The sequence below is a fragment of the Peromyscus leucopus genome, chromosome 14, assembly GCF_004664715.2.
Source record: "Peromyscus leucopus breed LL Stock chromosome 14, UCI_PerLeu_2.1, whole genome shotgun sequence".
Classification (NCBI taxonomy): domain Eukaryota; kingdom Metazoa; phylum Chordata; class Mammalia; order Rodentia; family Cricetidae; genus Peromyscus; species Peromyscus leucopus.
The window spans coordinates 15,776,049-15,790,031 of NC_051075.1; the positions used below are offsets into that span (position 1 = coordinate 15,776,049).

The 13,983-nt window shown below is 38.1% G+C and overlaps 1 protein-coding gene across 8 annotated transcripts in view; it reads right to left on the reverse strand.

The window, feature by feature from the left end:
- The window catches only part of Nova1 (NOVA alternative splicing regulator 1), a 123,032-nt gene extending 109,535 nt beyond the window's left edge, over nucleotides 1–13,497 (reverse strand). For 2 of the 8 annotated variants that reach the window (XM_028882704.2, XM_028882703.2), the window contains exons 1-2: nucleotides 12,999–13,497; nucleotides 11,293–11,436 (exon numbers count right to left, since the gene is read on the reverse strand). In XM_028882704.2, coding sequence (XP_028738537.1) covers nucleotides 11,293–11,436; nucleotides 12,999–13,134 — 280 coding nt within the window. In that variant the 5' untranslated portion in view covers nucleotides 13,135–13,497. Of the gene's footprint in view, nucleotides 1–11,292; nucleotides 11,437–11,776; nucleotides 12,387–12,422; nucleotides 12,897–12,998 lie in introns of those variants that run through there. The other 6 variants (XM_028882710.1, XM_028882708.1, XM_028882707.2 and 3 more) reach the window with 5 other exon arrangements.
- Nucleotides 13,498–13,983: the final 486 nt, after the last annotated feature.

Here is a 13,983-nt window from a genome sequence, read left to right on the forward strand (position 1 = left end):
TTCCAAGTGTAAAAAGTGTCATGTTTCTTACAGTCGTTTTTAAGAATCATTTGACACTGATAACTGTATCCATTAAGATTAATCTTTTATAAACTTTACTTACTGAGGATAGAAATACTAGTGCCAAATTTTAGTAATAAAATAAAATTCTAAACAGAATAAGGACATCACAGAAAATCCACAACAAATGAACGACTCGTTTTTCACTGTCACTGTCACCACACAGCAGGATTTCTGCAATGGACTACAGCTTTGGTGTCTTGGTGGCACCTACGTCACACATTTAAAAAACAGAAAGCACACGTCAATGTGCTCATCGTGTAAATCACTACATTTCATCAGCTTAAACGTGTAACTTTTCACATGTCAAAAAAGCTAGACAGGGCTAGATACTCAAACAATTTAAGAACTAAGGGAAAGAGTATCACACACACAGTTTCAGCTGCTAGGTGTCAAGAAAAGGAGTTAAAGAAACTAATGGGTCAGTAATTTTAAGCACGTGAATAGACAAGAGATGTAGCGGCATGAGTGTCAAATACAGACCTGTCTTGAGAGCTCTGTTGCATGCTTGCAAAGCATTTTTCATTGACATCTGCGCTTCTTTTTTTTTTTTCTTCCAAGTTTGGCACATAATTACTTCATTAAAGACCATTTGCATTTTGACATCTCTTTTGTGTTCCCTGTTCCCTCACCTTTCCCACTGCCTTTCCTTTCTAAATAAATTCACCTCTGATTCTGCCTATAGCTTTTATATAGAAAACTAAGCTCTTCGATCTCAAAATGAATTCTGTGTTCAGACAACTCCGACAGTCCTTAGCACAGGTTTTATAGACAGATATATTTATTTTTCCACAGACAGACTTTAAATGGTACTGCCACTGTCAGTCATTGGACAGATACAACAGGCAGATTTTTTTTAATTTTACCTGTATTTGTTTTTCATATGTACTACATTGTTTCTTACCCATACAAATATCTATAGTACTTCCCCATGACCACCAGCACCACACAGAAACATCCAATACAAGAAATTTCATAGAACCTCTGAGCTCTAAATATGCTACCCACTGGCAAAACCTAGTTCTTACCCAAGAAATGCAAAACTGCCCAGATTTCTGGATATCCCACGATTTTTTTCATATTTTCATGTTTATGTATTTTCAGTTTCTTTGCTTCATATGACCCTCCTAATGTTTTCCATCAAGAAAGTTAAAATTTAACCCTCAAACTCCTGTGAGCTTCTCATTGAAATCTAAAGACTCTTCCCAAACTCCTCTAATGAGGTAATTCAACTTCTCCACAGAATTCTCCCATTAGACAGTTGCCAAACATTCCTGTAGTCATACATTACTGATATGCATTTAAAACCTTGTTTCATATCCCATTGTTGAAAATGAGGTCATCAAGCCATGGTATACTTAATTCCAGCCCAAGAGGGCACACACGTGTCCATCAAACTGTTAGACTATATGTATGCTGAGGCTGAGAGGAGCAAGGGACCAGCTAGGTAAAGGCATATGATGGGGTTTTGACCCACTATTCTATAGTAGCTTTTGGTTTCTTGGTTTTTTTTTTTAAATATATACAAAACGTGTTTAAAAACAGGCTAGATATTAAATCTTAGCCATTTAATTAGTTTATTGTGGAAAAATAGACTTAATGAATAGTATTGCATGTTCTTTAAACTTTAAAGGTTAACCAAGTATTGAAACACTTGGTTTTGATATTTGATATTGCAAGACTTGGTAAATTTGATATTGCAAATTCACCTTTCCTAGACTTTAAATTGTAAAGAAATTAATGTATTATAATATCTTAATAGTCACTTAAGTGAAAGCCCCAAGCAAGTAAGTTATATTCTATGATATAGCTGGCATACATTCTGCTTAATTAACAATAAAAGTAATTTGGTCAGCTTCATATAGTGATATTATAAATTCCTCCAACAAAATTACAAATATTAACTTCCTCACTTCAGACAGACAAGAACATGAAACTACACCAAAAATACAAAATTTAACACTCACATTTTTATGTTACTTTATTTTGTTACATCATTTAGTTAATAATGTTGATTTCCAAAGTATAATAAGAAAAATCACTGGGGGCCATGCAGACTCAACTATAAAGTGAAAGAGCTGCAGAATCTCACATACAGATACTTTCAAACTCTTTGTTCAGTAAATCTAATTAGTTTATGTTGCTTAAGTCAGATTATATTAAAGGCAGTCTCCATTTCAGACATGGCTTTGAAGGGCTCTTCAGAATGATGGGTGTTAAGTGTCTTCACACAAGACTACATGCTCAAGAGAAAGTAAGATAGGTCTCCCACACTCTACTCATCTTGCTTAATTCTCACCAATACCTGGCCTACCCAAATTTCTCCTCCTTCCTGGAATTCCTAAGCTCAGGATTTAACTTTTCCAGAAATGCAGAATTGCTTACACATTGTACATACACATAAACACACATACCACATGCACTCCACCAAAGTAAGCTAGAAATGCCAAAAAAATACTAAGAATAGATTACCTTCTATATCAACCCTACTGATAGTATAGAAGTACTTCATACAGGAACCATCCACCCATCCATATTCATTTACATTTCTAGTATCAACTGTGACTAAAACACTGGCCTGCATATCGACCACAATGGCCTGCAAGAGAGGTGACAAAAATCCCACACCCAATGCACCTTAATCCAAATACACATCTGACGAGTGAAGGCAATCACTAAGGTCTTTTGTTTAAACTTAAAACAGTATAAGAGAATCTTCAAAATCACATTAAGAATTTAAATAACAATGTTAAAAAATACTTCTTAAGCACATATCACAAGGAAAGTGGCATAAGAATGCTAACTGACAGAAAAGTGGAAATTCAAAAAAGTCTAGAATAATATTTCAAATTAAAACGTACTAATTAATAGAGTTAATTTTAACTGGTTATTTTATACTTAATACTATTCATTTTCCTAATTCTAATAATATATCCTTCTTAAACCATTATGATTACTGAGTAAAACTTGACACACTTAGGAAAGTTTGTTTTTTTGTTTGTTTTTGTTCTTCTAAAAGTTGCAAAGCATGAACAACTCACATAATCCTTGGAAGCAAAGCTTGACACAGAAAGTCAACATTATGTTTTTGTTTTTGTTTTAAACAAGGTCAACAGTATTTTTAATGGGGAAAAGGTTTTCCCTGAGCTAAGAAAAACTAGATGCAAGGAAAAACAAGCTCATAAATGAAAGAAGTACCTTCTCACTATAGAAGTCTAACTACCCTTAACACACTGCCATAGTCAAAGAGTCCTACTGTAGGCAAACAGAAAACAATTGGTCTAGATGGTCATTTATAATGTATAATGTACCTTCTACTGAATGTGTGCAAGGGCAGAAGGTGTGGCCACTGGACCTTCTCAGGAATAAATTAACTACAAAAATACTACTCACACGACAACCACACTGAGTTTTTAATCTTAGTTTTTGAAAAAATTGCATGTAGGGAAAGAAAAAGGACATATTCTTTCAGTCATATCCAAAAAGGAAGGAAAAAAGAGTAATGTAAAATAGTGAAGTTCTGACTAGAATTCAATAGGAAGTCGGAAAGCTTACTCCAAGGCAAGGGGAGCGCATGATTACTGCAGGCCTGCACACAGCATTCACTACTCCCTGCCTTTCTCAGCTCTAACTCTAAGCTCTGGAGGACGGCAGCGGGCCTAAGCTCCCCACTTTCACATAGTTCCACGACTCCACTGTCGCCCCAAACCCTTTACATAGAGAGCTTTAGACTTATTACATTTCTGGTAAAGACACAACAAAATACAAACAATTAAATCCAATTGGAGGCAATAACAAAGCATAGTTTTTTAGAGTGCAGCAACTTGGGGCTAGATTCCTTTCAGGAAGAAAGGATACTGTGCAGTAATCCCAACAGGACCAAATAGCTGTCTGCACCAGCACTCACAGGAAGCATTTGATACACTCAACAATTAGCAAGAGAAGATTCCAGAAAGACTACACTCAATGAAACCAAGACAGTTGGTTTTTGTTTTTTAATTACTTTTAAAGGTATTTTCATGATTGTCAATATTAGGGGGGAAAAAGTCTTATTTAAAATACACAATATAAAACAAGCCATGCGACAAACTCTCCAAATAAATGTTCATTTATCTGCAACAACTTTTGAAATAAACAGGCATTTAAACCATGAAATTGACGCAAAACTGAAAAACTATAGTTCTGAAATATTTGCTAACAAGTATAGAAAAAATAAAAACAGGTCCACTATATTGTTCTGTGCTACAGAAACAGCTACACCTTTCTTCCCTTCCATTCCTACCCAAAAAGAACAGACCTTAAAATGCAGTCAACCCCAATCTAATCCTAGAGCAGTGAAGTATTCATTTGGATGAAGACCACTTTCCTTAAGATCACACTGAATTTATCACAACTAAAAGGAACACAGGGTTTGAAATCTCAGTTCTTGAGATTGAGTGAAAGTCCTTCCTATGAATTGCATTATGGGGCCTCCAAAGTAAAATGAGACTCAAAAATCTGCAAAATGGAAAGAGGATTTATTTCTCCAAACTTCAGAGAAAGTATGTGCACAATTTCACAAGAAAAACAATATCCTCTAAAATATAAAAATTGCCGAGTTTTCAGTAAAATTTACTAAAAAATACAGGTAAACAGTAAAACATAAAGTAGGTCCGCAACCAAGAAAAAAAATAACAGTAATTTTAAGTATTTACCAAATAAAACTAGCTCAAGAATTGCCAAAAATGTATTTTCCATACGAAGAAATAGTACCTGAATCATCTTGCTCTTAAAAGACTCGGGATGCTTTCATTTCTCTCCGGGGTCTGTCAGTGATGCTGACAGGCCCTGCAGGAAGCAGCAGCAGATCAGTGATAAAATGCGCACGGTGCTTGTGCACGGTCAAGATCTGTCATGGAATGATGTCCATATCATGATTTACAATTCTCAAATATTGAAATTATCTAAAAAGTTATCAGCAAAAAAGATAGTATTCTTTTTGCTTTGCAGTCTCAAAATGTTTACTCTTTCTCTGTGTTCATCAAATCTTTTAAAATCATAATGTATGTATGTGAAATAGTCAACTGTCATTTTTATACGGTCAAATACTAAGAGTTCATGGAATCAAAATTGAAAAGAGAATCTTCATGGAAAAATGAATGGTAAATATGATCAGTGTCAATTCAAAACCTTAGCATCAACAAGTGACAGTTCCTGTGTCTTCAAAAAATTCATATTAGCAAACCAACAGAAAGTCTGGGGACCAACTGCTCCCTATGCTCTTTAAGATTTTTTTCCTGTATTTGTATTTCCACTACTTTCAAATGTAGTAGCACCTTCTCAGATTCACTGTGAATGTTAGGAACTATTTTCCATTCTATTAATACACAGGACTGTAATAAGATACTTACATTTACTAATATGTGTGAAAGCCCATAAAAGACATGACTGAAGTTTACATGTGTTAACTTATAAACAAATAATCAAATATTAACCTAAGATAATAATTGACAAATGATTAATTTTTTTTTAAAGTATAAGGTATTTCCACTCACTCATGGTTTAAAAACGCATTTGCAGAATTGGACGTTCAATGCATTTTATTTTTGTCTGGACACTAAAGAAAGCTCGGATCTTTTCCTTATTTGAATTCCATTAGATCACTGGAAAATCATTTCACCTACAAATATTTTCATATTAAAAGTGTGAGCATGCTGTATCTTTAAAGATGGAGAAAATGGGAATTCCAATGACCCAATCATAAAAAAAAAAAAAATATTGAAAAGCATTGCTTCATTTCTTGAATGTTGCGATCTCTACCATGACACTTCAGTCTCTGAGGGTCAGGTTAATTAAGCTACACAGCAGCTGCAATGCAATGTGAGGCATGCACTGCTTCGGCTCCCACCAGTCCATTCCCATTTCCTGCAGTACTCCAGCCCTGGACAAGTGACAACAAGTGACAACCAACCACTTCTCTCCAGTCACTTGCTCCCTCTGGTCTACTGATAAACGTTAGAACCAACCAACCTCTGTCTGAAAAAGACTGCAAAGCTGAATGCACCTGCTGCACGCTGCAGTGATGAGTCCCAGAGAGATGTTTGTCAGTCAGATCTCTGCAGATGTTGTTTAACTTTATGCTAGAGCTGTATCCAAAGATGGAAATGAGATGGCAATCAAGCACAAATCTCCAACCACCTTCCCTCCAGCTTCAGATTGAAAACCGCACTTGCTCCTGAGGTTTGCGCTGTAAAGCTTTATTAAACTAAAAGCAACTACAACCGAACCCCATAGTTTTATAAAAGATGCTTATTAAGTGCTGAAGTTTAGATAACAGGTGGTATAACATGTTCGATAAATGGCACTCACACAAACTAAATTAAAAACAATCATCTTATTGACTACAGCAAAATAAGTAATTATAATGATATACAAGTTGTTGGCTGGTGGTTTACTGTCAGGGGTTTCTAGCAGTACCACAAATTACTTAGCATTTCTATGCCATGGATCATTTTTTCTTCTTAGTATATTAATATAAAGTATCCTCAAAATACACATTCAGCTACTTCACCAATTTACTATTCCTGAAATCATGTGGCATGGTGTCTGAGAGGTAATGTTAGATTATGCCTTACAATATCACATATTTCTAGTGAGCTATTTTTCTAAAACACAGAAGGCTTCAAACAACACATTTCAAAGTGACACTGTGCCATAAAAATCTCATGAAAACATCAATACAATAAGCTAATGACTTTTAACAATTTTTTAATTCAGTGGTAGAAGATCCAATGTCAAAATGAAATAAAAGTGAACAAATAAGGAAACACCTAAGGCACGTTATGCTAATTCATCTTTCTAGAAACCCCCTACCACAAAGTATTTGCATTCATGAGATTAGTGTCAAAAGTATTTGTATATGTTCATAAATATTATGGCATACCAATAACACTCTTTCATGTGTAAAAAATTCCTACTGTTAAAATACGAAAATAAAGTATTAAAAATGAGAATAAAGCAAAATTTCAAGCAATACTATTGTCTGTGTGAAGAGTATGTTTCCTTCACCTAAGGGTTTGGAAAAGTGAACTATAAAGTCACCCACACAGTAGGTACTATACCAAACATAAACATCACAACTTTAAGATCATACAGAAATATGCTTCATGCACAGCAACTCGCTGGTGCCAGGGAAATCAGAGCTGCAGAGAGTGGTCACTACCATATTACACCAACCAACAAGTTCGAGGTCAAAATAATTTATTTTCTGTACGTGTTACCACCCTATCAATGTACTGATCTTGCCTTATAATGTGTATCAATAAATTTCTAAGACAACTGAGATCAAAGAAAAACGTATAGCTTACAACTCTGAGAAGCTGTGAGGAAAATAATATCCACAAGGTATTTATTACCAATTTCACCATAACACTTTACCTTCAATAGTATAAACACATGTCTACTTTAAAATTTATTTTCTGTGTGTGTGTGTATGTGTGTGCGTGCGTGTGTGTATCTTACATATTGTCAACCCTAAAAGTTAAATAAACAACTAAATGTTATCCGTGTCAAAAGAGAAATGGTGCAGTGCAGCTCCTCCGCCGAGATAACTTTAACTTCCAGTCTGCCTTTTCACTATTAAAAAAATAAATGGGCAAAAGACTTCAAATTTTTCTTAAAAAAATCATCTGAATTAGATATCACTGAAGTCATAATTTGATGAATCTAGAAGCAACATGTTCAAATTTTAACTTAGCAACATAAAAGGAAATACTTCATATTTAAAATGATTCAGTTTTATAAGCATACATACTAAAACAATATAGAATACAGAGGAATAGATTCCAACATTACAGTAAGAGTCCTGTTTGATTGACATATGGGATGTCTCCAGTGTCACAGAGCAGGAACAGATGAAGTATGAGGTGTTCTAATATTCAAGGCACTCATGAAAATATTTATATATTCTTTATTATTCCCAACCAATAATGAATGTATTTAATACGTTTCTCTAAGAACAAGCTTGAACCTTGTATTAAATTTTAACAGATAAAATCAATCTATTAATGAAAATAAAACGTCTTCAGATGACAGGCAAAAGAATTAAAAAATAACACTAGCCACTCTTCTGAGAATTTAGACAGTAATTCAGCCCCTACAGCAAGAAAGCTGCTTTTTACCACAAGCAGCTCTATGTAACCTACTTATAAAAGGATACATAAATTTAAAGTCAAATTAGATTTCTTTAATCAAGTCAGAAAAAAAGCTACATTCCTAAGTCACCAATGAAAAGTCTGCATCCTGTAAGATTAAGTCTTAGGAAATCAATATATAGAAGAAATATATAGAACACAAAGTAAAATCTACTTGTAGATCATTTTCTTCTGATTCCAGTGATTGAAATGCACTTTTCAACTATGCACTGTACAATTCCCCTGGTCACTTCATACATGACACACTGAAATACATACAATATTTAGCTGTATAAACTTTAAATTCATACAATTTATTTTGTCTTCTTCATTTTGACTGAAGTTTAAAAATCATCAATCAGAAATGTAGGGTTGCTTTATGATATGGCAAAGACACAATCAGACCAAAAAGACAAACACATTTATAAAAATTGTATTAGCTACAAATTTTTACACGCGTCCATCATTTGATTTGAGGTATATTAAAATGTTCTAAAGGGTAACTACAATCTGTGTTAAACCTCTTAGAAAAAGTTTTGAAAAATACAGTAGTATTTTTACTAAATGTTTAGCAATACTCTTATATTTGATTGCAAATGTCAGGTAATTTGAGTAAATCCAGTAGTTTCTACAACTGAGATGCAATTTTATCCCAAATATACTCTAACCAAACAAAAACCAGAAAGATGTCTCACTGAAATAAAACCCCAGGAACGTCGATTCTGGCAGAACACGGCAATCATAAATACACGTTTGTGTGCATATGCTTGTATCTATCTGAGAGACACAAATATGGGCAGCTAAATCACTGCAAAAGCCTATAGGACTTTCTTTGTAACCCGACAATATGAATCACGGTTTATAATTTAGTTCATCTGGGGATGAGCACAGTAAGTATCTGTCGTGTATAAGAAGGGTAGAAAAAAAGCTCAAAGGCTCTTAGCCTGACAAATACTAAGACCATAGATAATTTTACCAGTTCTCCTCAACTACGAACAGAAAGCCTATAGGAAAATAAGTCTATCTGAAGACTGTAGATGTGTTTGTCCAAAGAGTTAATTACTGAATTAAAATCACATTTTAATACAAACTATTCAGAATTCTTAAAGCTTCTTAGAAACTACAGGGATTTGTTTTAACCTTAAAACTGTATCATAGTCTATATTGACTCCCACCTGTTAGAGGCCAAGAATATGCCATCTTCTAGCCGATGCTTTAACTCATAGTTGATCAGGTTACGTCACTACACTTACAAGATTTTATTCAAAGCACTGCAGCTTCACATTTCCCCCCTCCCAAAATATCCTTGAAATATATATATATAAATATATATACATATTTATATATATTTATATATAACATCTTCAAACTATAAATAAAATAAGTAATTTTCAGGTAAGAAGGAAAAAATGTAAAAATAAGTGGACTAGAAACAAAAGACCTATTTCATAGTGCACCCTTTCCAACACACTGAAAATAAACTATATTCAAATGAAAAGGCATTTAATTTGGAATTTGGAATGTCCTGGCTAAACATCAATTTTCTGTAACACCCCTACATATCTGACAGTACCTCATGTATAATGCAAAAAAGCGTTTTCATTTCCATCCATTGACAGGGTATTTAATTTGCCACTGCAGCTCTTCCTTGAACTATCATGTTATTAATTCTGCAATCAAGCTCTTTTGAGTGCTTTTATTTAAACGAAGTATTTTCACAATCCCACACTGATTTTTTATTGTAATATACCTGTTCAATGCACCAACATGAATATGGTAAACTTCCCAACTGCATCAGGAAAGTTTCCCGAGACAGGGAGAGGCAAACTTTAGAAGGCTGCAGTATCTAACAGGTTACACGTTAGTTTAATAAACAATATTTTGCCAAAAAGTCCTGTGTTCAGCTAGTACAGCATCAACCATTCCAAAACCTTCTCCAGTAAATGGTCGGTTTCCACCACAAATGATGAGCTGTGAAAAAGAAGCCTTCCAAGGTTGAGCCTCCATCCATGCCAGTGTCTGCTGTACCAAAGAGCACTTGGTGAATTAGGATCTCTGAAACAAAACTGCTTTCTTTTCCGTCAGGAAAAAAAAGCTAAGCAGCATAGCTCACCTCAGCACTGAATTGATATATTTATAATCACCAAAAGTAAAACAACCTCCAGAAATTACAGAGAGCTTTATCTAAGTGAAGCAAAACAGCTAACAATATTTCATATGGGGTTGTACTACTCCACTGTGATTTCACTACAGAAAATATATACGTCGAGTAACAGAACTAAGGAGAAAGAAAAGAAAAAGATGTACATGAAGAACTGTACAACACAAAGGGAGGGAGCCCCAAAGTAAAACAAAACAAAGCAAAAAGACAAAAAGCAAATCCACACAAGCAACCTAGGAAACCTGCTATCATCTAGCAGGTTACTGTACCACACTGTAAAGTATTCCGATCAAATACGGCTCTTAACACAAATTCTAAAACACTATTTTACTTCTTGCATGGCAGTATAGGAAATTTCTTATCCCAATTACATTACTGGAGTATTTTAAATATCTAAGAGACAGCACTTGTCCTCCTTACTTCATCCAAGGCCAACAAACAAAGCAATGAAGCAGAAAGAGGTGCATAATGGATTCAGAAGTAAATGGTCCATTCTTTAAGAAGCCTCCCTACCCCCTCCTCTGAATTCACTCTAAACTAATTGTCATTACAATGATGTCTGTAAACTTCAGAAGAACCACATTCCCTCATGCCAACTGTCCAGGTTTCTATCTCCAATTTTTAAGTTTTTGTGCTAACAATTAGCATTCCAAAACACCCAGAGAATTGTATCGCAATTAGTATAAGTCACAGACACAGTGTATCAATTAATGAAAAAAAAAAAAAAAACATGAACAACAATGGAAATAATCTGAAAATTTTTCCACAATGTATGCTAATGTAGTAACATTCAAATCTCCACCATTTAAATTTTTCTTTAAGACAACACACAACACATGAAGATATTCAATGTTTTTCCTTGGGGAATTCATCAAACAATTTCTTCACCATTTCACCTACCTGGATAAAAATCTTTGGACTTAGACAGCTTGATAGTGGCTCCAGTTTCTTTTTGCAATTGAACAATTGTCTGTCCTCCCTTCCCAATTATAGATCCAGCAGCATAACTAGGTATGAGAACCTTTAGAAAGTACTGGCCGTCTTCTGAAAAATGTAAAGAAAGACATTTGATTAACATGATCATTTTCAACTTTGAATCCCCAATCCACCCTCAAGAGAGAAAACAGTAACTCGAGCAGAAAACAGCAGTTAAAAATGCTTAAGGGGTGAAAACCACCAATCACACTGAAAAACAAGCGTTTACAAAAAGCCTTCCCAGATTTTAGGACTCATATGTCCTAACAATTTGCAGCACTGTAGAAACTGATGAGTAAATTCCAGTTGTTACTCCAAACCTGAAAGTCTTCCAATTCTGTGGTTACTATGGCAAAATGAAAGAAACTGACCCTTTAACAAAACTTCAGAGATTTATAAGATGACAAACCTTCACTTAACATACTGAAGATAAAAAAAAAAATTCCAACACTGTAAATAGTGATCCGCTAAATTCTTCTGTCATAGCAAGCATAAAAGACTACAATTAATCATTGACTATATCCGACTTTAAGTATACAAAACAACTGTCTTCCTGCAAAATAGTCCACCCAAACTGTAGGGTTTATTCTAAGCCTGGAGAAACTGCGGGGGAGGGTGGGGGGAGCTCAATGTGGTGGACTGAGAATCTAAGTAATCCTGATGTATTTCCGTAGCACTTCTAAGTCTACTATGATCTCGTCTAAGCTCATTAATTAAAAGACCTTAAGAAGAATCTTGCCAATACTAAAAAGCTTAGGAGTTATTTATCCTAAATACACTCCAAAGTGACCAAATCCAAATAGATAATGCTCTCGCTCCAAAAGAACCATAAAAAGGAGAGAGGGGTCGATGAGCCATGAAAAAGAAAAATGAAATGTTTCAGAAAATAAAGCCAACTCCATAAACTTTAGTTTCCGTCAACCTGATCACGTCTTAAATAGGAAACTTCTCGGTAAATCCAGCTCTTTACAGTGAACAAGCATTCCGAATTTTTGCGATGTGCCACTCACAAGACCCCCATCCATCTCTAATGTATATGCTGGAGATAAATTCACCTCTGCTTCGATGCATTGGATGCATTGTTAAGATGACTCCAGTGCAAATGAAGAAGCGATAGCGGTCCCGTTATAACTCATCTTCCGAGGAAGCGCAGGATGTTAACTAACAAGTCACCGTACCAGACACCCCCCTCGTATGCATACCCTTGAAGACAAATCAATGCGATATTTGTACCGACCATGTAAGTGCGCTCAGGGCATGCACTCATCAAGATTTTGCATACTACTTGTGGCCCAGAGAAAGGGGATGGACAGAGGCAAAAGTCTCCGGTGCCCCCAGCATCTGCAAGCCTCTACCCAAGTGCCATTTATTTATTTATTTGATCAGACTGTTAAATGCAGCGCGCATCTTCAGGCGGCCATCACCTCTCGCGGGGGGCGGCCTCGGGAGCGGACCCTGTCGCCGGGGCCAGCACCGGCTGGGGCGAGCGGGTCGGCTCGGAACCCCGGGTCGCCATCTTGATGAGACGGGGCCGGGGCAGGTGCAGGGGAGGGGGCGCGGGACGGCCGGCGGCGGCGGCCACGGCGCGGGAGGGCGGCGGGGACGGGGCGGGAGGCGGAAGCGATACCCACCGCCCGTGTTGGTCCTCTTGGTGCTGCCGGCTTCAGGGGGCGCTTCTAGCGGCCTTTTCCGCGAGTCCGGCGGGTCCAGATCTATGGGAACCCCCGTATGGGTCCCGTTCTGCTGGATGGGAGCTGCCGCCATCATGCTTGCAGTTCCTGCCGCTGCACCGGGAGAAGCGGCTCCCTTTTGTTTTGGCTTTTTTTTTTTCCCTCTCTCTCTCTCTCTCTCTTTCTTTCTCTCTCTCTTTCTTTCTTTTTTTTTTTTTTTTTGCGTTTGGGGTTGCTAAGGTTTTTTTCTTTAATCGGATCAATAGCAGTCAGAGGCGGCGAGCAGTGTGGCTGATGTGCTCACTGGGGAGGGGGCAGGGCGCGGAGCAGCTGCAGTGCAGTGTCGGCTAGGAGCGGGAATGGAGGGGGTGTGGGAGCCGGAGGGTGAAGAAGGAGAAGAAGAAAGCGGCGGGCAGAGCGGGAGTGAATGAGCGGAGGAGGCGCGGGCGGCCGGGAGGAGGGCGAGTGAATGAGCGGGAGGAGGAGGAGCGGCGGCGGGCGGCCGGAGCGGCGGACCCGGCTAACGCGGCGGCGCTCGCTCCCGCTGCTGCTGCTGCCGCCGCCGCCGCTGCTTGGGCGCGTGTGCCGCCTGCGCTGCTCCGCGCCGCTGCCGCCCGCCCGCGCTCATCGTGTCTCCCGCGCGTGGGGGGCGGCGAGCGGGCGGGCGGGGGCCGCGAGGGGCCGCGACTCCCACACGCGCCGCGCGGGGCCGGCCTCCGCGCCGGAGTCTCCGCCTGCGGGGCCGCGGGCGGGCGGGCGAGCGGGCGGGAGCGCGCGCGCGGGGCGGCGGGGGCGCGCGGGGCTGGCGGGGGCGCGGAGCCGGCCGGGGCGCTCCCGCGGGGAGGCGGGGGGTGGAGGGGAGAAGTGTGAAAGGTCGCGGGGCCCAGGCTGCACGGCTCAGGCAAACGTCAGCGGCTTGCCGCGGAAACCGAGGGGTCCACAAAAC